We start from the raw sequence: 23,267 nt of genomic DNA, 5'->3' as shown, positions 1-23,267 counted from the left end.
GAGTGAGTGAGTGAGTGAGCGAGAGCGTGTGAGTGAGTGAGCGAGAGCGTGTGAGTGAGTGAGCGAGAGCGTGTGAGTGAGTGAGCGAGAGTGTGTGAGTGAGTGAGCGAGTGCGTGTGAGTGAGCGAGTGAGTGAGTGAGTGAGCGAGAGCGTGTGAGTGAGTGAGAGAGAGCGTGTGAGTGAGTGAGCGAGAGCGTGTGAGTGAGTGAGCGAGAGCGTGTGAGTGAGTGAGCGAGAGCGTGTGAGTGAGCGAGTGCGTGTGAGTGAGCGAGCGTGTGAATGAGTGAGCGTGTGAGCGAGCGAGCGAGCACGTGAGTGAGCGAGCGTGTGAGTGAGCGTGTGAGTGAGTGAGCGTGTGAGTGAGTGAGCGTGTGAGTGAGCGAGAGGGAGAGAGTGAGCATGTGAGTGAGCGTGTGAGTGAATGAGTAAGTGAGTGAGTGAGTGAGTGAGTGAGCGAGCGAGCGAGCATGTGAGTGAGCGAGTGAGCATGTGAGTGTGGGAGCGAGTGAGTGAGTGAGCATGTGAGTGAGGGAGTGAGCGAGAGCGTGTGTAAGTGAGCATGTGAGTGAGTGAGCATGTGAGTGAGTGAGAGCGTGTGTGTGTGTGTGTGTGAGTGAGCGTGTGAGTGAGCGAGAGCGTGAGTGAGTGAGCGAGCGAGCGTGAGCGAGTGAGCGAGAGCGTGTGTGTGAGTGAGTGAGCGAGAGCGTGTGTGAGTGAGCATGTGAGTGAGTGAGCGAGTGTGAGAGCGAGTGAGTGAGTGAGCATGTGAATGAGGAAGAGCGTGTGTGTGTGTGTGTGTGAGCATGTGAGTGAGGGAGTGAGCGAGCATGAGCTAGCATGAGCGTGAGCATGTGAGTGAGTGAGTGAGTGAGTGAGTGAGTGAGCGAGCGAGCGAGTGAGTGAGTGAACATGTGAGTGAGTGAGTGAGCGAGCGAGCGAGCGAGTGAGTGAGTGAACATGTGAGTGAGTGAACATGTGAGTGAGTGAGTGAGCATGTGAGTGAGCGAGTGAGTGAGTGAGTGAGCATGTGAGTGAGGGAGTGAGCGAGAGCGTGTGAGTGAGTGAACATGTGAGTGCGTGAGTGAGCATGTGAGTGAGCGAGTGAGCATGTGAGTGAGTGAGTGAGTGAGTGAGTGAGTGAGTGAGTGAGTGAGTGAGTGAGTGAGTGAGTGAGTGAGCATGTGAGTGAGGGAGTGAGCGAGAGCGTGTGAGTGAGTGAGCATGTGAGTGAGGGAGTGAGCGAGAGCGTTTGAGTGAGTGAGCATGTGAGTGAGCGAGCATGAGCATGTGAGTAAGCGTGTGAGTGAGTGATTGAGTGAGCGAGTGTGTGTATGTGAGAGAGTGAGTGAGCGAGCGAGAGCATATGAGTGAGTGAGTGGCACTCCATTAACTTACAGATGGTATCTGACAGACTGAGTTGGAGCGCTGCAATCGTCTCCTCGTGAGGTCGTTCTCCATCTCATTGACTTCCTCTTTCAGTTTCTCCAGCTTTCTCTTCTTCAGCTCTAATTCATGCCATAATCGCTCCATACGTGCCCTCTGATGACCTAGCAAAGCTGTAAACATACATATATGTAGCATAAATACTGAGCCAACAGATCCCTTCATGGTCAAACAATCATAATAACCATATACTCAGTATAACCAGAACAGTTCAGAAACACACACACCTACAAGAGAGAGCCGTACTACCAACATAAGTTCAAGATTTTACACGAGTCTGTCATTAGCATGTTACCAGCTAAATCAACAACAAGAAACCAAAATAGACATTAAAGGAGTCATATGACGTGATTTCGTGTTTTCCTGTAACTTCGGTGTGTTACAAGTTGTCCATGCATATATTAGACATGTCAAATTGCAAAAATTAAAGTCTCAAACCAAAAGAGATGTTTTATTTAAAAGCAGAGGCTCATCCAAACCTGCCTAAAATGCCTTGTTTAAACATGCCCCCACATTTCTACGTCAGTTCGTGAAAAGCGCTGAAGAACACCGCCAAAAATGTATACGCAGAGAAAGAAGGCGTGTCTATTCCCGCTGTAGTGATGTTGCTGCTGCCGCCATGTCGTGGAGACTCTGTGTGTTTCATTACAAAAGAAAATGACTTAGTTGGGTCTTCCAAACGAGGACACAATTAGACTACGTTCACACTGCAAGCCTAAATGCTCAATTCCAATTTTTTGCTCAGATCAGATTGTTTGTTCGGCTGTTCACACTATTTTTTAAATGTGGCCAATATCAGATTCCAGTGTGAACTTGTGATGGTTCTAAACTGAATCGCATGAGCAAAACAACAATAACACGCAGCAGGCTGTCATTAATAAGCAAGGGTCAAGTCAGCGGGTGTGTTTGACTTTATGTGGTGCTGAGTGGACCGTTCTCACGGCGCGATTTGAGAGCATTCCCGGTGCAATCCGTATAATGGATCCTATAGTCATTTGTTGCATCGCATCGTGCGGTTCGCGTGCGGTGTAGACAGTGCAAGGGCTTATGTTTATAATCTGATGCTTTAAGTTTGGCAACCGATCTGTAAAGTGCACTTCCCTCAACAGAATGGCTCGTGAAGCTTTAAATCACCGCAGAATTGTGACGCATGTCGATCTACAATTACGCACAAGTCGCATGAATTCCGATATGACCGTTCAGACTGAGGTCGCATTGCCAAACATCAGACCTGTATCTGATTTAGGACCACATATGGAAGTGGCTCAGATCAGATTAAAAAAGATCGGATTCCATGTGGTTTGTCCTGTTCACACTGTCATGCAGTAAACAGATCTGGGTCACATGAGCAAAAAAATCGGATTTTGGTGGCAGAGTGAACGTAGCCTTAGAAATCAGTGGTTAAGTTTTATTTACAACACTGTTCTAAAACAGCACAACTCCAAAATCTGAGCGTGTGCAGCTAGATTCTGCCCGATTAACCGAAAATATATATCACGTGATTTATTCACAACTTGTGAGTGAAGTACGGTAAAATGCTGCTGCATCCGAAAGCCAGAGGGTGCTCTCGTGCAGAAACTCCAAATAAGCACTGCAGAAGACCATAACACGTAGTTCTAGGAAATGCCTATGGACATCTTTTTATTACTGTTCCTCAAGCCTCATCAGGTATTTTAAGATAATAAAGTATGTGTATAATGATCATGTTTGACGGGTGTTGCTTTTTCAAATGCACATTATAAGCGACTCAAACTCGCACTGCTTTTAGATCGAGCAGCATTTCCAACTGATCCCAGAGCCGTGCTTCACGGACAAGCGACGCATCAATAAAATAATCAATACTTTGCATTATCGCAGCCAGCTCGGTTTCAGCAGGATTTAGTGGTAACCGCGATTAACGTGCACATGTCTATGTGCAGCACAGTAACACCTGGTTGTGCACAAAGGCTGTTTCTAAAAAGTGGGGCAAATCCAACTTTGTAAGGACAGTCTGCCGCTTCTCACTCACAGCCTATAAGTACGTTTCATTATTAAAGAATTTGAAAAGGACTATTCAAACGTAAGTTTTTTGTCGGTCCTATGATCACAAATACAGAAATGGTTTTATATTTACGAGGCTGAATCCATCGGGAACCTCGTATCCTGTTTTCCCCTGCAGCGCAATATAAGTCATTATATTCATTATGTACCTGTTGGATGCAACAAATGCCTCGTTTATAATATGTCTTATTGACTTTGGCGCGTTGCGTCTAGACACAGCGTCAAATGCAGCTCAAGAAGTTAGTTATAGTTAGCTAATTGTTAAACCTACTAGTTTTTTTAAAATAAAACCTTAACGATCTGTTACGCTCTACTGGCAAAGTTGATTAATCCGCTTGGTCAAATGCATTTTGTGGATCATATTTGGGCTTGAACTCGCACGGTACAGGTGACATTATCAGCTGTCAATAAGCTTTGAAGGCTAATGTTCCGAATATGGTAAGGGCGTTACATTTCCGCCACATGCTTGAGGTATTCGACCAATCACAACACACTGGGTAGCTAGCCAATCAGAGCACACAGCACTTTTCACAATGATGAGCTTTGTTAAAAATCGAGGCGTTTCAGAAAGGCGGGGCACAGAGGAGCAACAGTAATGAACGGTATGTGAAAACAAATGTTTTTTTTTAACCGTAAACTGCATAAACACACTGTATCACACCAAATACACACAATAATGTTCGTTTTAGCCATCCAATATGACCCCTTTAACAAACACTGGAGCACAGGTGGGACTTCAGCGTGTGCGACAACAGCATCACTGCGACTTCACTGTAAAGCACATTTAATGACCGACTCTAATGCTTCACTTCACTATTTGCACTAGGACATGCTGAATGCTGAAGTGAGTTTTTGTACATCACATTAGATTCTGGAAAATACACCGATAATGTGTCTTTGCTGGGATCATTTGATTTTCTGAATGTGACGTTTATTGTTCGGCGTCATAAACGCTAGCCCGAGAAACCATCCTTGTGCATTTTGTCCTAAATCGATCAAAAACTAGCACTAAGCTAGCGGCATACGTCATTTTGATGAAGGAGCATCGTTCCTGTCTTTTGTTTACACAGGGCTGTTTCCATCACCCCATCTATCAATTTTAGAGCAATTTTCGGGAATCAATGCTCTCTGTGTGAAATGGGTTATTGTGATGGCAAACCTTTGTGTTTTATCTTTGGATTTTATGCTCATATGCATTCATTTAGAATTCTTAAGCCCTGCATACACACATACTACTATATTTTATGTACATATACAACAACATGTCAAACACACACAAAGGCTCAGTAATATTTAATGATCTAATGTTGCCAGAACATATATAATTATTCAGGAATGTTTAAAATAGTTGGCTGCTCCGCTAGACAAGCACTATACAAACACCAAACCCAAATCAAACGCACATCACTATCAAATGAAACACTTTCCTTGGCAGTTTCCTGTGGAAAGACTTTTACAGCAAACATATAAAACATATAGCACATGCCTTCTAGAACCACCAGCTGCTTCTCATATCAACTGAACGCTGAGAGCTCAGCATGTTTTACAAGACGTAAACAACAATGGTTCAAAACCTCTTCCAGTTTCAGCGTTTAACACAGACATTAGAACAAAATACAACCAACAGATCAATAACAATTTCATCGAGATGTTAAACAAAAGATCTTCAAGACTTAATTACGTCCAAAAGCCAAAGTGCTCCTGGGAAGTGCTTATTGTTTACATCAAGCAAAATGTTCGCTAAACGTCAACTCACTCAATTACGCTGAACTATCAGCAGTAAAAAGGTTGGTTTGTAGATTTAAGTATCAGAAGAACAGTTCAGTAACCATAAAAACATAAGCTGAATTTGTGCAGCATAGAGAGTTTGTGCACGTGACGTCAAGCGAGACGCGCCCACTGAGTGGCAGAAAGACTGAACGCGGCAGTGTTTATTAGGGGTCTGCATCTTTGGGTAAACGGCAAAACGATTAGATTTCGATTTAATGGGTTTTCAATTAGACTCAATAACGATTTCTGCAATTTCAGAACGATTAAATTCGATTCGCAATGAAAATCGATTTGATTCGATTCGATTTCACCATGAAAGTCAATTAAATGCAAAAAAATACAGTATATTTTTACAATTTATGCACTTTTCAGCATTTTCATTGAACAACTCAACTCACTTTATTAGCCTTAATGTAACGTCTATAAATAATGACAAACTGTTCATTCAGCCAGTGTTTCCATTTTGATTATTTATGATGCACTAAAATCTGGACACACTGGAGAGAAAACTGAAACTGTACATTCTAAATTGTTCTGAACAACAATTATAAACTCAATGTTAAATAGTAACAATCTCAAAACGTGATTGCACTCATATTTAATGAATGTGAAATACTTCAACCTAAATTTGAACAATTACAGCTAGACACCTACTTTTTTAAATAGGCATAACAATTTAATAAAATAGAAAATGTTGCATATCCATGTTCATTAGTGTATTGCTGACTCTAAAGAACATAGTTCAAAAAGAAATTTGTTTTATTACACCATAAAGATGATGTGCAGTAGGGATGGTAAGATTCATTGATTGGCATCGGTGCATTGGCATAAAAGTTAACGATGCTTTTGCATCATTGACATCATTGCAATGCATCATTTCTAACATATTTGCATCGGCTACAGCCACAACCTAGGATCCCGAGGGCACCAGAGGTCTCCACATTCCAAGCTCCGGTTCGGGCCTGACGCTCTTGCAGTTCAGCCAGACGCTCATAATGATGGGCAATCCACCTGATGACAACTACAGCCACAACCTACAGTCATTAAAAAAGCCAGAATAATAATGGACAGACCTAAATATCTCTTTTCTATCCACACCAGTTCTTTCCTCTTTTCACTAACCATCCCAGCTAAACATTTCCATTGAATTTTACAGATTACAGTAATCATTCTCTCTGTACTTGCAGCAGTGCTGTTTTAATATGCCAGAGGAAAACTGGCTCTCCCGGCTGAGTCCGTCCTCTCCCAAGGTTTCTTTCTCCACTCTTACATAAATACACATTTACAGTGGAGTTTTGGTTCCTTGCCACTGTTGCTGGCTTACTCACTGGGAGACTGCTGACTTTGTATATAATATAAACAACTTACATACATGTACGTTAACATACTTCTTTCTGCACTAGGGCTGCAACTAACGATTATTTTGATAATCGATTAATCTAACGATTATTAGAACGATTATTAAAGGTTCTTAGAGTACATACTGATTAAAAATGTATAGCTTGAATGCACTAAGTCGCTTTGGATAGAAGTGTCTGCTAAATGCATAAATATAAAAAAAGTTTTTTTTCTAAAGGAAAAATGCAACTAATGATGTAAAAACTCTACAGGGAACCAAGTCAGTACAACACCATACCATTAAACGTTAAAATTATACAAATTATTTGTAAACAACTCCATATACTGTAGATTTTTAAATAATGATGTTCTAATAATCACTAATGATTCTAAAGACTGATCAATGACATTATTTAAGATAAATATAGGCTACCCCAGCTGGAAAGAAACAACAGAAACACAATAGAACCCATCAAAGAAATTTGAAAGGCTTCCATTGAAATACTATTATAAACCATAAACTTTTTTCATTAAAACCGTTACAAAACTAATTTTTGTAGTTTGTTTTGGGCATTATTCCCACCAATAGAATTCATCATGTACCAATAAACATTAGACCATTATAGTTTCCATTAAAACAAATTTAATTACCATAATCCATGACATTTTCTATGGTATTTTGGGCAGGGTTCTATTGTTTATTCAGCCGGGACATTTAACCCTCTTATGCAGGTACAGATGGAGCGTTTTAAATGAGACACTTCAGCTTCTAAGAGAACATGTTTCTGGGGGGTCAAGAAAGAGTTTGCAGTATATTTCCTCCTCTCTCACTGCAAAACGCTCGCTCTGTGACTCTGGATGCATTTTAAATTCAAAGATGCAAAAATCTCTGTGGCAATCGTCATGGACTGCTCTGCTAGTTCAGCTTGCATTGTCAAGCGGCATGCTCTTCTATTGCGTTGCCTCTTGAAGAGTAGTCGCGCTACAGCGCCCCACAGGTCAAACCATGCTATTGCGGGTCCTTAAAATGCATCGTGTGAAATCAAACAACTACTCGACAACAAAATTATTTGTCGACAATTTTTTATTGTCGACGTTATAGATAATGTCGACTAATCCTTGCAGCCCTATTCAGCACATTTTGGAATTATTGCAAATTGCTTTGGTTTATTGTAATTTTAGGTTCACAGTCCTGATAACAATATTTAAACTAATATTATACCTAAATTAAATATACTTAAATGAATAATTGACAGTCTCTGACAATACAACATAGCATTTATTATAAGTTTTAAGTTTAAATTTTAAGTTTAAATTAATATTAAGTTTCAGCAGTGGACATTGCATAGAGAAAAACTTACAATAATACCATGCATCTTAATACCATATACTGTCGTTAATTTTTCCCTTTTTTTAATTATGATGTATATAAAGCTGCTTTGCAACAATGAAAATTATGAATAAAAATAAATAAAATTGAATTGAATTAAAAATAGATTTGTTTCGATTTGTCCCCACGGATCAGAACACGCATTGATCGTAGTGAAAGATAGTGGTAGTGCGCGCGCTCAGCCTTCATCACCGGGCGCAGTCTTTAACGTCGACCACCGCAACAGGCAAGTTTTAAAGTGAAACTAAAGTTAATTCGACATGCACATGACGCGTCTGTAATGCAAGCGATCACAATAAAACTGTTGCGCGTGTTTAAAATCAATGAAGCCTGTGCTGCGTGCCGTGGAGCTCGTTCTCAACACAGTTACGCATTTGACAAGAAAGACAAGCGAGACACAGCAGTGAAAGTACTAAAACCTTATAGCACCTGTCAGTCTGATCTCTAGACGTCAGTCTGTCAAGCTTTTTACTCTGACTGCCTGTTTCGGCATATAATTATACTTATTCATTATACATGCTGTCTGTTTTTATAATAATGCACATATAATGTAGCCTAGAAGGCTCTCTGTAAATGGACTTAATCTGTTGATATATTCAACACATTTTCTGCCCATATTATAGTTGTAGCTGGAGGGGAAACAAGGTAAATAGTAAACACTATAACATCTTTCAATGTTATTGTCCATGCTCATTTCACATTCACTTCAAACTTTAATTAAAGTATCAATTTAGGCACCGTTTAAGCACTGGTACCGTTTTAAAAGTACCGATTTGCCAACAGTATCGAAAAAACCCAAACGATGCCTAACCCTAATCGAAATCGGATCGCACTGCATCGTAATAGGGGTGAATCGCATAGCATCGGTAGCTGCTTCATTTGTATCTTTATGTATCGTATCGTTGCCTATGCATCCGTTGTGGAGATGCACATCCCTAATGTGAAGAGACCTCAAAACAGCTTTGGAAAACTGACTGCAGCAGTTGTGTAGCAAGTCAGGTGCGGGCCCATATGCAAAAACTTTTAACGAGTCCCCCGTCTGTTTGCGACCGCGTTGCACATTACTAGACATTAGAATCGGTTGTTTATTCAGGTTCTGAGTAACCTCTGAGTAACAGAAGCGCTGTTAAGACAGCTGATACACCAGATCTGAGATCAGTCATCTAGGCATTTTCTACAGTATTGTACAGCCATAAATATAATAAATCACACAGCATGACACAGCATCACCCTTGGACAAATAAACATTTAAACATGCTCATAATAGCACTCATTTATCCAAGTTAACGGTAGTGTTAGAGCGAACGGCTATGTAAAGCGACCAACGTGGTGCGTATACACTTTTAAAATGATATGCAGACAATCGACTAATAAAAATTTGTTTGAATAAGTGTCTTCTAGTCGAATAACAAATAGTCGACTGAAGGGGGGCGGCCCTACATAATATGCACCGGGTGTGCTTGTTATTCTTCCCAACTGCTCAGTGCACATCTCAGAGCGGCTGCACGCGTCTCATCAGCTGTTAAGATTTCACCATCAGATGATGTGTTTGAATTTCATTCAGTTTTTCCCAGGGCTCGACATAAAGGACTGCCCGATGGCCCGGTGCCAGCATGGGAGATCCTCGGCCAGTAGAAAAAATCTTTAGCGTTAAAAACAACGTCCCGTGCATGCATCCAACAAGCGCTAGTCAGAGAGTAATGCCGTAATCAACGACGCATGCATCATGAATCGCTGAAAGAAATGCATGCTAGTTATTTCATATTAGACTCAGCTCAGGTAAGTTGTTTTTGTTGAACCATCCCATAACAGTGTTACCTACCTACTACTTTCTACACCCTTATATGTTGCGTAAATGTACATTTATTTCTTTTAACATGGTTAGCAGATGTATTTCATACAAACGCGAGTAGAAAATGTTTCCTTTAGGTTTTGCGCATTTCCCCGGCGTTAAAATTTGGTAAAAAAATACACTTATTTGATCATTGAATGTGAAATGAGGAATGTAAATGACTGCCGTGCTTGTCATGACTGCAGGAAAGGAACGGAGAGCCCGTGCACTTCATTCTGTGTTGCGCAGACCGATCGGCATATGATGTGAAGCAGCTGTGGAAGCAGACGGCATCGTATGCTCGTAAACTCTCTCGCGGAAGTTTGTTATCATATGCCGATCGGTCTGTGCGGCACGGAATGAAGCAGAACATGCTGGTTTCTGAACTGTCCCTCTCCCGCACACATCAATCAAAAGCAACGGACACAATGACAAAAGTCAGATAACCGAATCCTTGTTTTGTGTGGTACCGTGCATCCGGTTAATATTTTATCTGAAATATCTGCGATCAAAAACAAGTTTACTTTTCTCTGACAAGGGTTCCGCTCGTACAACTGACATAAACAAACAAAACAAATCCTATCCAGCGATGAAGTGTTTTCCATGTTAATTTCTATCTTTTGCGATGTCATAGCATCGGTGATTCACACAGAAAGCATCTGCAAATGTCCGATTCGCGTGTAAATGACTCCTTTGAACCGATTCATTTTAATGAACGGATGAAACAACTGATATGTCAAACATCAAACTGTCTGAATCCATCAAATCAGTTACTCAAAAACACCTCAGAATGCAAGGGTGCTTAGGTCATTTAACAAGAGTGGTAAGTAAGATTCAGTCTAAATAAACCACAGTATTTCAAGTTTATTTAAATGTCAATGTGTAGTAAATTACCTATAAAAATTATAATTTAAGTGAAAGTGAAGTTTAATTTAATTTATTAATTTCATGTATATGTGGTGACAATAAAGACTGTTATTCAAAATAAGGGATTAGAAATTATAGTTTAATTTTTAATGCCCCATTATGCTGATTATATAATTATCAAGTTCAGCAAATGAAAAGGCAAGTGGAAAATCAGTTTTTTTTTGTGGGCAAGAAAGGAAGATAGTGAGAGTGACAGCTAATGTCTGTGAAAAAAATGTTCCTTTGCATTTAGTTTAAATTTACTGTCAGTATTAAAGGCAGGGTGGGTGATCCTGTCCAGACATTTTTTTTCATGCTGGTTGGAAATCTCTTTACATCCTGATAGCAATCAAGAAGTATAGTGGTCAAATAATATGTGACCCTGGACAACAAAACCAGTCTTAAGTAGCACGGGAACATTTTTAGAAATCAGCAAACATACATGGTATGGGTAAAAATTTACGATTTTTCTTTTTGCCAAAAATCATTAGGATATTAAGTAAAGATCATGTTCCATGAAGATATTTTATAAATTTCCTACTGTATATGTATAAAAACTTTGTTTTTGTGAGTGGATGGCCTGCTACAGTGCCTCAGATTAACAACTTCAAAGGCGATTTTCTCAATATTTTAATTTGTTTGCACCCTCAGATTCAGGCTTTGTAAATAGTTGTTGTTCCGCCAGATAGTGTCCTATCCTAACAAACCATATATCAATAGAAAGCTTATTTCTTCATCTTTCAGATGATGTAAAAATCTCAATTTCGAAAAATTTACCCTTAAGACTGGTTTTGTCGTCCAGGCAAAAAACAAAAAACAAACTCGATCTAACTGGTTTGCTTTAAATTATGCATTTGGGTTCAATTATGATGCATTTACCACATTTTGTTCTTGTTTTTAAAATTCCAAAATACTTCAACTAGGTTAAGTAATTCTGTTCTTCATACAGATCTTCCATTTAAATATTTTAAAACGTTTTTGGTAAAGTTGCAGTGATATTGAATCAACTCACTTTTTTTAAGTGCAGGTAATGATGGTTTGTTTTACATTTCAGTAAGTAAAGCAGTGTTCATTTTATTCTTAACTTATTTTGATTCCTTATTATCATAAAACATATCAACATGAACCGATAACAATAACATTAAAGTACAGGACCGATAAACAGTGTCAATCAGAATAGTAATACAAGTTCAACGATACCCATCCCTAGTTGGCAGCAATGCATACTAGTCCAGATGCACTTCCTGTTTCAGTTTTTTACACTAGACAAACTTTACAACAAAACACAACCAACATAACATTTGAAACTGAATCGAAACGTTAAAGAAACATCATTAAGACTTAATTGTAAATCTACAGATTACACCATCTCCATCTGATTGTCACGTTCCATCCTCATGCGAGATCCTGGGGACTTAACTGATCATCCCAGCTCCAGTCCAGGCAATCTCCGTCAACAACCAAGAGCAAAGATAGACTGCTTGTTATTTTAACACTAAGGTCCAATCCCAATTCTGCCCCTTACCCCTATACTTTCCCCTACCCCTCCGTTTGGCGCGTTCACGTGAAGGGGTAAGGGTGTCTCAATTCTCTTTTGGTTGGAGGGGTAGGGATAAGGGGAAGGGCCAGATAGCCAGAAATATTTCACGGGTTGAGGTCCCGAAATTCGGGAAATTTCCAGCATGGCTGCTCACTCGAGCAAGCAGACCCAAATGTAAGTAATTTTTGCCATTAATAAGGATTTTTATGACAATTTTTCATTTTATGTATGATACATTCAATCTTGTGTTTGTATTTACAGTGATGTTCTTTAAACGTTTGCAAAAAAAATCACTAAAGTTTGCTAGCAGACAGCACTGATTGCACAATATTAGAAAATATATTTGTATGTCATATACCCTGTGCATCGGCGCATGTCCTCTGACGTAACGTTAGGAGCTAGCAACAACGTATGATTACGTATACCAGTGTAGTAGTGGTGTCCCATTTCTTAGCGGAAAATTTGTAACCCTTCCCCTTGCCACTTTGTTTCAAAGGGCAAGGGGCGAGGGGTAGGCAAAGGGGTAGAAAATAGAATTGGGATTGGGCCTAATACTAACATATTGTTTGTTTTTGTCTTTCTTCATGTAAAGCTGCTTTGAAACACTGAAACATTGTAAAAAGCGCTATATAAATAAAAATAAATTGAATTATATGGTCAGAACCGATGGCCTCTTGACGCTTTCAGTCCCATCTCGTAGTCCTTTTCCAATCCCGCCAACCTCTCTACCACTCATAAAAAGCCCGACTCAAAAAAAGAAAAACCTAAAAAGCAGAATTAGGAAGTGCTTCTGGACCAGTTTCATGTTAATGTCTTGGACAATGACATATATTGTGAAGATCTATATATATATAGATCTATATCTATATATCTATACACACACACGTATAGTTATTACACTCTATATCTTTATTTTAATTGTATTTTATTCTTTTTATCTATAGATCATCTGTGTATTGATTGTGTTACTGTCTCTGTGTACTGCTGTTGTTGTTTCTGTGCACTGGATGATTCTTTCACAAAAACAAATGTTTCTTTTGTGCAAACATACTTGCAATATACTGTAGCTCTTTCTGATTCTGAAGATAGATTATAAAATGGTTTAAAACAAATAATCACTTATTATTATAAAATAAAAATCAGTATTCAAAACTGTTATTGTACACCTGTTTGCTACATCATCATTAACTGGTACTGGTATTTTTTCTTCCATATAACGTACTGTGGTGTACAATAACTGCACTAAAACTGATTTTAAAACCTGAAAAAACTAGAGCTCATACCTTGGGTGTAAGCCGCGTCATCAGCACCCATGCTGAGTCTGCGAGCCTCAGTGCTTTTGTCCCGCTGAGGTGAAACCGGGTCAGACTGGTACAGGGGGTCAGGGTCTGCATAATGGTGATCGGTGGGCAGACTGAGCAGGTTAGTGGGCTCAAAAGTCGGCGACACCACTCCAGGAGACACGGCAGGAGGTTTATTTGGGGATACAGTGATTTTAAAGGTGTATTTGGTGTTGGGCTGCGTGACCACCACACGAGGAGATGTGGCTGTGCCTCCGGCTCCTACGGAAGGACGAGATTTGGGCGGGTGGTGGTGGATGTAGGCAGGGCCCATGCTCACCTGACTACCCAACCCCCGCAAACTGGACGAACCCTGAAGTGTCGGATTGGCGGAGATGTAGACGGTGGGCGGGTTCCGTCCCCCTCCATCATCAGAGGAAGAGTTGGCAGAAATGTAAAACTTGGGCTGCGAACGAGGGGCGCTGGGAACTACGGCGCATTCGTCCGAGGGGGCGGTGGCAGCAGCAGGCGGGGACGCGGAGATAAACACGGTGGGCTGACTGCGGCTGAGGCCGGCCCCTCCGATTGAGATGGGAGTGGAGGGGCCAGTGCCGGCAGCCAGCGAAGATGAAGAAGGACAGGACGAAGACGCAGAGCTACATGCTACCCGCGGGGCCGGGCCAGAGCGCAGGACAGCAGCCGAGGTCGTGCCTGAACCTCCGGCCCCTCTCTGTGGAGACTCCAACTTGATCTCGATCTGGTTCTTCCGCGGCCCCGTCGAGATATTTTGGATGTTGTACTGGCCAAAGGAAGACGAGACCTGGCCAGCGGCGGATGAGGAGGGTGACGAGGAAGAAGCTTGCGATGCCACGACCGAGGGTATGGAGGGTGCTTGGGTGTTGGTGGGTGAACTGATAGGCATGTACACATGTGAGGTCTGATGCTGGGTCCCGCTCCAGGAACTCTGGGAACCCGCAGGATGAGTGATCTGATAGATCTGCTGAGTAGGCTGCGAGGTGGGACTGTACTGCGCACGGCCTTGTACCTGTCGCGTAGTGCCCGGCTGGGTCACGTACGGGCGTATGTAGATGGAGTTTGGACTGTTCAGACCCGACTGAGGCCCTCCGTGAATGTGCAGGGAGGTGGGTGTATTCCGACCGGTGTTTGGAGCAAGCGTCACAGTGATAGGGTTGAAGCGTGGTGTCTGGGGTGGTCCGTGACCTTTGCTCCCCACCTGGTAAAGGCCAAGCTGCTGAGGAGGCTGTGGTTTACGAGCAGACACCATGGCACTGAAGGCGCTGAGGCTCGTGGGCGTCTGAGTAGGCACAGGCTGAGCTTCAGGCTGGTAGAATTCAGACGGCCCGTCGCTCACGCTCGGGACAAGAGTTCTGCTGCCATTCATCCTTACTACATCTCGCTGCACAGCATCATGGGTATTCTGTGAGACGCCGAGGTTGAGCTGGGTCAAGTGATTGCAAAGGTCCTTCAAACTCTGGCTGCCTTCGCTATACAAGAAGCCAGGACTAACCTTGGTCAGGTACTCGCAACACGCAGCCAAATTGTTTTTGTTCTGGGAAAAGAGTGAAAACAAAATGAAACATTTTAGCCTCAGATATGATTGAGCCATTATTTGAGTAAATCCAGGCACATTTATGGTGTGAATTTTGCTGAACAATATCTAGGAAAGTTGGCTGATGTATCTGGACTTTTGAGGAAGATTAGCGCTACTGCAAAAATCTCCTTTTACGACTCTCCATGAATTTTCATGCGAGGAATATTTTTAACAACTATATGACAGCATGTATTTTAGAGTCAAACAGGATTTCTCAGAATGAGTTTTAGATAAAGTCCGGTTTTATTTCACACTGACAAATGTAGATTTTTTTGTGCTGGATTTTGATCATGCGAGAAAAAGATTACTCCTGACTGTATGATTCATCACCTCTAGGACACACTGAGACACCACATCCTCCGGGACTTCTGGAAACTTCTGGCGCAGGTGGTGCAGAACCTGGTTGTCAAACTGCTGGTTTCCCTGTGCCATTCGTCTAATGCCGCAACAGACCCGACTCAACCGCAGCACGCACACACACACTCACATACACACAAACACACACACTATCTCAGCATCTGCAGGACAACAAGAAGAAAAAAAGAGAAAATGACTGAAGGAACTATGAGGACAAGACAATAACATGTAGAGAAGATGGGAAAATGTCTCTCATCGGACCTGGGACACAAACAATGTGATCGGGACATCCCTAGTGGCATAAAATGCAACAAGTATTGCAAGTTAACAGATTTTACTATTACATTTACTAATCTCTGTGTAAAAATAAAATTATGATGCTGGCATATTTCTCAAGTCATTTTTAAGACTGTCGCAATTGGTCGATATAATCGACTGCGTCGACGCTGATAATTAGTCGACATCAATATTTTTGATCGACGGGTCATTTTACATTATTTTACCTTCTACATTTCGCCAATTCTTCGACTGCGAAATACCACTAGACCACACATTTATAGTCATGACTGGATATTCTGGATAAAACATCAAGTCTGTCGATCTATTTACGGATATAGATGGGCAAACTTGGAGTTATATTCCCGTTTTTTCAAACGCAAGGCAAGATGTTCAGATTTCCCTGTTTTTTCAAGGTTATGCACTTTTGTTCATGCATGCATAATATGTTAAATATTTTGGTAATGAAAATAAGAGTTACGAGTTAAAGGAGTGATTATTATTTGTAATTATTACAGAAGTAAGAAAATATTTATCTTTATTTGAATGCCCACACAGAAACGGCGTCATATAGCTGCCTCTAAATGCCGTTTTAATGTTGAAAATTACTTTATATATTTGTGCTAAACATTTTTATTAAAGCGTTTAATTTAACCCGATAAAAAGCAGCCAGTAATAAAGTGAAAGTTAGGCATAACTTTAATATGAAATTGGTGCTGGGCAGGCACACTTAAAGAATGAGAGCTCTTTCAGGAGCGCTAAAAGCATGGCATCACTACACAAGGAGACTAGTTAACTTGACCCTGATGAAAACAGCAACTTAGTAAGTGAAGCAAGTTTTCCGTTGTTTATGTGTATGTGCCACGATCGCGAAGGCGGATCACATGAGCCGCAGCTTCAGGCGGCAAGCTCTGATATCTCACGTATAAAAAACCTTTGCGTATAAAAAAACTTTTGCTGTAGTTTACACAGGACAAGCGGGAAATGTGCATTGATACACCTTCATTCTACACGTTATTTGGTTACTTTGATATGGGAACTGTCCTTGTAGTGTTTGGGAAAGATGTGGGCGATTTTCACCTCCGCCGGTGTTGTATCAAAATCCTATTGCCCGTGAGATTACGACTCCCCTGTTTTCCCCTATGAAGGTTAGGGTTAGGATTAGGTGTGGGGGCGGGATTTAGAGAAAGGGACCAATCACAAAGCAGTATCCTAAGTGAATGAATCAATCAGAAGTAGGGGAGTCGTAATCTCACGGGGAGTCGAATTTCGGCACAACACCGGCATGTCCTAAACACCAACTTGTCACTAAATCGCTACTTTTCAGCATTAAATAAGTGAATTTTGCCAAGATGTTTTCAGAGATGACAGACAAGTTTTTACAGAATCATAATTTAACGAAAACCCAATTTTTACCAATTTTTTTGGGAATAACCTGAAAACCTCCCTGCGACATTCGATGAGTTTGAATTTTACTCTACAAAGCAAGCGAAAAACAATATAAACATGATGATCATATGCCAAGTGTTCATGTACAGTGAGGGAAATAATTATTTGATCCCCTGCTGATTTTGTAAATTTGCCTGCTAACAAAGAAACGAAGGGTCTATAATTTTTATGGTAGGTTTATTTTAACTGATAGAGACAGAATATTAAAAAAATGTTATATAAAGGTTATAAATTGATTTGCATTTCAGTCAGTGAAATAAGTATTTGATCCCCGAGCAAAACATAACTTTGTACTTTGTGGAGAAACCCTTGTTGGCAAGCACAGAGGTCAGACATGTCTGATAGTTGGTCAGCAGGTTTGCACATGTGTCCGGATACATTTAGTCCACTCCTCTGTCAATCTTTAAGGTTTCTTGGCTGTCGCTCAGCAAATTGGAGTTTTCGCCTCCTTCACAGAGGTTCTATAGGACTAGGGTCTAGAGACTGGCTAGGACATTTAATGTGCTTCTCCTTAAGCCACTCTTTGGTTGTCTTGGCAATATGTTTTGGGTCTTTGTCATGTTAAAGGCACATCCACGACCCATTTTCAGTGATCTAGTTAAGCGGAGGAGGTTCTCGTCCAAGATTTTAGGGTACACTGGCCCGTCCCTCAGCCCCTCAATGCAGTGAAGTCATCCTGTACCCGTAGCAGAGATAAAAAGCCCTAAAGCAGAATGTTTCCAACACTGTGCTTCTCTGTAGGGATGGTGTTCTTGGGCTCATAGTCAGCATTTCTCTCCCTCCAAAAACAGGAGTCAATTTTCTTACCGTTTGACCATAGCACTTTCTCCAAACCCTTTTCTAAATCATTTGGATGTTCATTGTCAAACACAGGCGGGCCTTCTTGGGCAGGAGCAGGGCTCGACAGTGCGAGCATTTCACTCGCATTTGCGACTAAAAATAGATGTGTGCGAACTGGAAAATGTATTTAGTTGCGCGTGTGCAAATTATTTTTTTCTATGAAAAGCAGATAAAACACCAATAACGTGGTCTCAGAAAAAACTCACGTGATCCACGCAAAGTGCGTCCAGGCGCCACATTAAAAAAAAAAAAAGAGGTAAACACAGTAATGCATAGTGAGAGATAGACACAGAACATAGATGAATTATGAAGCCAATTAGTCATTATTTCATAAGACAGAGCATGACAGAAACATTCGATCCTGAGGAGGATATGGAAGAGGAAGGCGACGAAAACATAAATGAGGGACCAAGCTGCGATAACGGTTCATCCTCCACTGCTGGTAGGAAATACAATTTCAATCCACAGTGGCAGAAAACATTCCCATGGCTAATTTTTGATGACAACTTAATGTACTGCAAGTACTGCAGAGGACAGAAACAAGCGGGCAACTCGGCCTTTGTCATGTTTGACGGGTGTTGCTTTTTCAAATGCACTTTATAAGCGACTCAAACTCGCACTGCTTTTAGATCGAGCAGCATTTCTACTGATCCCAGAGCCGTGCTTCACGGACAAGCGACGCATTAAAAAATATATTGACACATTGCATATCGCAGCCAGCTTGATTTCAATAGGATTTAGTGGTATCGCGATAAATTACAGTGCAGCCCTAGTATACACATTGCATTACATCTAAAAACGAACCATAATATTCATTTTAGCACTGTCATTTGACCCCTTTATAGACTGCACCAGGGGATGAATGCTGAACTCGCCGAGATGGAGGGAGGGAGGGAGCATGCGCGCGCACTAAAACTGTCTTTCACTATGATCAATCCATGGGTCATGCGCGTTCCGATCCGTGTGTATCACAGATCATTCGCAATCCTTTAAACCATTATATTAGATGTGTTAAATTTGTATTATCCGAGCTTTCTGACTCATTCGGTGGCTCAGTCAGCATTTAAGTGGCACTGAAATGAGGCACCGAAATCTACATTTTTATTTGTTCCAGTTACATACCGGATGTATAGGTACCGGTGCCATTTTGGCAACGGGTTTCGGTACCCAACCCTACTATAGTATACTACAGTTTATCAATTCACTACAAGGGTACTACAATTGTTTATAGCAAATACTATAGTACACTACAGAATTTTTTCATCTGTGTGTTCAGGTTAACGGGACTTTTAATATGTCGCAAAATGATGTGCATGCATCTAAACCTGTGTGTATGCATAAGAGTCGAAGGAAGTATACTTTGCAAGGCTCGCTGTTCGGCTCAGAGCCACTGACAGAGAGAGAGAGGTGCGTCAACATTTTTTCATGTACTCAACTGTTGTTTTCAGTGTCGACTAGTAGGTTCAAGATTAATATGCGATTGGCCTGTGTTTCCTGACCTTTAAATTAGGGATGTAACGGTATCAACATTTCACGATACAATAGTACCTCGATATGAAGACTACGATACGATATTTATTGCATTTTGTGCAGGAAAAAAACAAAACAAATGAAGACTTGGAAAAATGTGGCATAAGTGTTTATTAAACTATGACTGAACAAAGATCACATTTATTATTTTTTAGATTAGGTAATTTTAAAGTGCAAAGAACAGTAATATAATAGCATAAAAATTAATAACATAAAAATTGAGAACATGAAACATGAAAAAATTCAAATGAAAAAAGTTTGAGTTGTTTGTCAACTTTTAACAACTCACAACCAGTCAGGTACTCGCCTCATTCACTGCTTCACTCACTGCTATTTTTTTTTCTCCTCGTATCATCATGAAACTTTTCGGGGTGATGTAACAAATGGCTCTTCATATTAGTCGTATTCCCCGAATTGTACTTCACCGCAGTCTGGCAGTGTCTGCATATTGTTTTTTGTCTGTCCGTCACCTTTTCTCGTTTCTTGTTACGGGAAAAACGAAATGCTTCCACACATGCGATTTATAATTCGCTTTAGCTTCAACTAGAGGTGGGCGGAATGGCCAAAAATCTATTTCAAGGAATGAGTAATTTTATTTCACGGTAACAATATATTTCATGAAACAATCTCCCATTATAATTCTATATTTTATACCTCATTTTTCTTAGATTGATTTAACTAACTTATTTATTACAGTTCATTTAAATGCTCACCATAGTTAAAATGTAGGTAAGTTATGAAAATGTACTAAAGATATCAAATTAAATTCTGATAATCAGATGTATTATTTATTCATATTTATCTTCTGGCTATATCATATGTATACAGTAGGAAGATAGACAACATATATAACAGTAAAGTATGAATATGCACAAACAATGAGAGTACAGTATATGACTAAACTGGTGTTCATGGGGTCTGTACTGTAGGTGTTTATCGCTCTTCACTCTCTATTAGATGAGCACTTTTAGTGCGCTGCGACTCTCTGTCTTTAGGTTTGTTTATTCTCGGGCTTGTTTTTGCACTGCGTGTCTCTGGTGACTCCTCACGCGTCTCCCAAAACTGGAGGTAGAAGCGCGTCACATCAAAGCGCTCGTGCACGCGCTCGCGAGCATCATCGCGCATTTCAACGCAAGTTTCACCTTGGCTCGCCTGAAGTTAAACTTTATAAAACTATTAACAGCTTTTCAAAACAACCTGACATCTGAAATACGTGTTGAGAATGAGCTTTTTTAAATGCTGGCGCAGATCCCTGCACGAGCACTGCGGGTGAGAGAAGCGCCGGACTGGAGCGGATCACTAAACTACAGACTGAACGAAGGTCAAAAGAATGTTTGATACGTTCATTTGTTACGGGTGGATTAATTCAGTAGTTTTTTTCAGAATAGCGCCTAATTTGCAGCGCGCCGAGTTAACCACGCCTACTTATTTACATTCCGCGAAATACACGGAATAGAAAAATCTCTTACGGTTGACATTTTATTCCGCGGTAACAGAATATTCCGTCATTCCGCCCAGCCCTAGCTTCAACAATTTGTAAATCCGTTTCTATGCCACTAGCGGCATCCGCCACTTTCGCTCAACTTTATCTGTAGCGGGCGGCAGCAGAGCGCAGAGGATGATGGGCACGCATGGGTTGATGGGAATTGTAGTTCCCGCTTCCCTCAACTCGCTCCATTCGGCTGAAAAAAACTACACTCTACCTGGAAGATCTATCGTCATGCGACCACGATAGTATCGAAAAAAATGCTATCGCGATACTTCGATATTTGCAATACCGTTACATCCCTACTTTAAATGATTTATTATCAAACTAATTTAACTGAAAAGCAAAGTGACCAATAAAACACAAATATAACTCATGAGTCAACATCAAAAAAGAGGGTAAATCCTTTATGCAACTGTTTTCAAGAACTGTATTTTACATATAAAACACAAACCATGAGAATTTCTCAAAATTTCTGACTAAACACTATTTTTTTCTATGTTCCATATATAGTTTTCTATGCATATTTTTAGATATATTTAATAATATAATAAATCGAATTTAATAAATTATTTTGACATTTAAAGGTGTTCAATACTGTTCTGTAAGTAACAATTTTCTAAGTATTTAATTAACGATCACAACCAACCATATAAAGTGACAATTAATGAATACAGCACACAAAAATATATGACAATTAATTGTAACAATTGTAAAACCAAACAAATATTTGCCATAATTCCGATTATTTCCTAGATTATAATGGTGTTGCCACAAGCCATTTTTCACCCCTCTAAATCTCAGTTGAAAATGGCACTTTTAATATTTGAAAGGGGTTATAATATTTTCGGACTCGATGGCTTTTCATGTAGTGATTTAAACAAATAAAATACTAAGTTACATATTATGAAATATATGCAATAACAGCAGCAAAACGAAGGTTTAACGTTAACGGTTCATGGCTGACAGCGATCATTGGCTTGTTTTGAAGTCATGACAGCTAAGTGAACTTATGACAATTAACAGTATTTCATCGACGATGGTTAAAATAAACCATAAAATATCACGAATGCCTCGTCATGTTTAAAACTTGACGTCGACATTCGTCTAACCAGATTTTCGTATATAAAGTTCATGATCGAGAGATACTGACACTGAATAACAGAGCGCAGCTCAACCGGATGCGACACTTTTAAAACTTTTGAAACAACTTTTTCTAAACTTTTCTCATCGTGTTTTCGGGCAATAAGGCGTCGTCGACGTACTTATACAGTAAGAAAAAACGCCAAAAGAGAATAAACGCCCAGAAAACGACTTTCAGTCGAGTTGTTTAAGTCCATAAACAGTTTGAAGGCCTACGATCCGCAGCGTTAGTCTTACCGTGTCAGCCGCCGCCGCCCGGGCCACCTTCACCCCGCCGCCGCTGCCGCCGGACACACGCCAGGCCGAAACCCGTGAAAAAACACTGCGCTGCGGGGAGAAAGATCAACCCGCCCCCGCTCTTTCACACACTCGCTGATTTTTCTGACGGCTCTTCTTCTCCCTTTTCACTTGTTTTCCTCTTCCTTACTCACGTCCAACAGACCCGAATCAAAATAGTGTCACACAATATGGCGTCCGCACGAGCCAGCGTCTATCGCGAGACAGTGTGTACGTCATCGCGAGACTTCGCTAGGTACTGAACCACAGCCTTTGACACGGTTAGTTAGTCGTAAATTCATATTTGATCAAATTCTATGGTTTGAACAATATTTCATTAAAATTGTAAAAACATTGTGTTATGGAAGTTCTTGTTAAACTTTGAGATAAACCACCAGGGTATGTGACGAGGCTGTCCAGTTTCTGCATTCCTTTTTTTAGTTGTAGCCTTAAATAAGTCTTGTAGTCAACCAACAACACTTATTTAAAGGGATTGAAATTCTTGAAAGTCACATTAAAATAGCACAACTTGCTGAAGACAAAACAATATTTCTTAGGGATATTAGTAGTGAAGCACCTTTGGCTTTGAACGTTAAAAATCTCTGGAGGACTACATTTAAATGTGAGATTTTACAATTTACGAACAGCAATTTATCCACTGTGTGCGATATTCCTGTTAGAGATACATAACCTATTTGGATATTAGAATGACCAAAAATGCTGATGTAATGGTGGAATCTAATTTTAGACCTGAAAAAA

General features: G+C 40.5%; 1 protein-coding gene across 2 annotated transcripts in view; it reads right to left on the bottom strand.

Moving 5' to 3' along the window:
* The window catches only part of tab2 (TGF-beta activated kinase 1 (MAP3K7) binding protein 2), a 44,181-nt gene extending 21,477 nt beyond the window's left edge, over nucleotides 1-22,704 (bottom strand). For both annotated transcript variants that reach the window (XM_057352107.1, XM_057352108.1), the window contains exons 1-4: nucleotides 22,470-22,704; nucleotides 15,482-15,669; nucleotides 13,543-15,109; nucleotides 1,397-1,557 (exon numbers count right to left, since the gene is read on the bottom strand). In XM_057352107.1, coding sequence (XP_057208090.1) covers nucleotides 1,397-1,557; nucleotides 13,543-15,109; nucleotides 15,482-15,583 — 1,830 coding nt within the window. In that variant the 5' untranslated portion in view covers nucleotides 15,584-15,669; nucleotides 22,470-22,704. The remainder of the gene's footprint in view (nucleotides 1-1,396; nucleotides 1,558-13,542; nucleotides 15,110-15,481; nucleotides 15,670-22,469) is intronic.
* Nucleotides 22,705-23,267: the final 563 nt, after the last annotated feature.

The sequence above is a fragment of the Triplophysa rosa genome, linkage group LG15 (assembly GCF_024868665.1).
Source record: "Triplophysa rosa linkage group LG15, Trosa_1v2, whole genome shotgun sequence".
Taxonomy (NCBI): domain Eukaryota; kingdom Metazoa; phylum Chordata; class Actinopteri; order Cypriniformes; family Nemacheilidae; genus Triplophysa; species Triplophysa rosa.
This window is presented reverse-complemented; position numbering and strand designations above follow the sequence as displayed.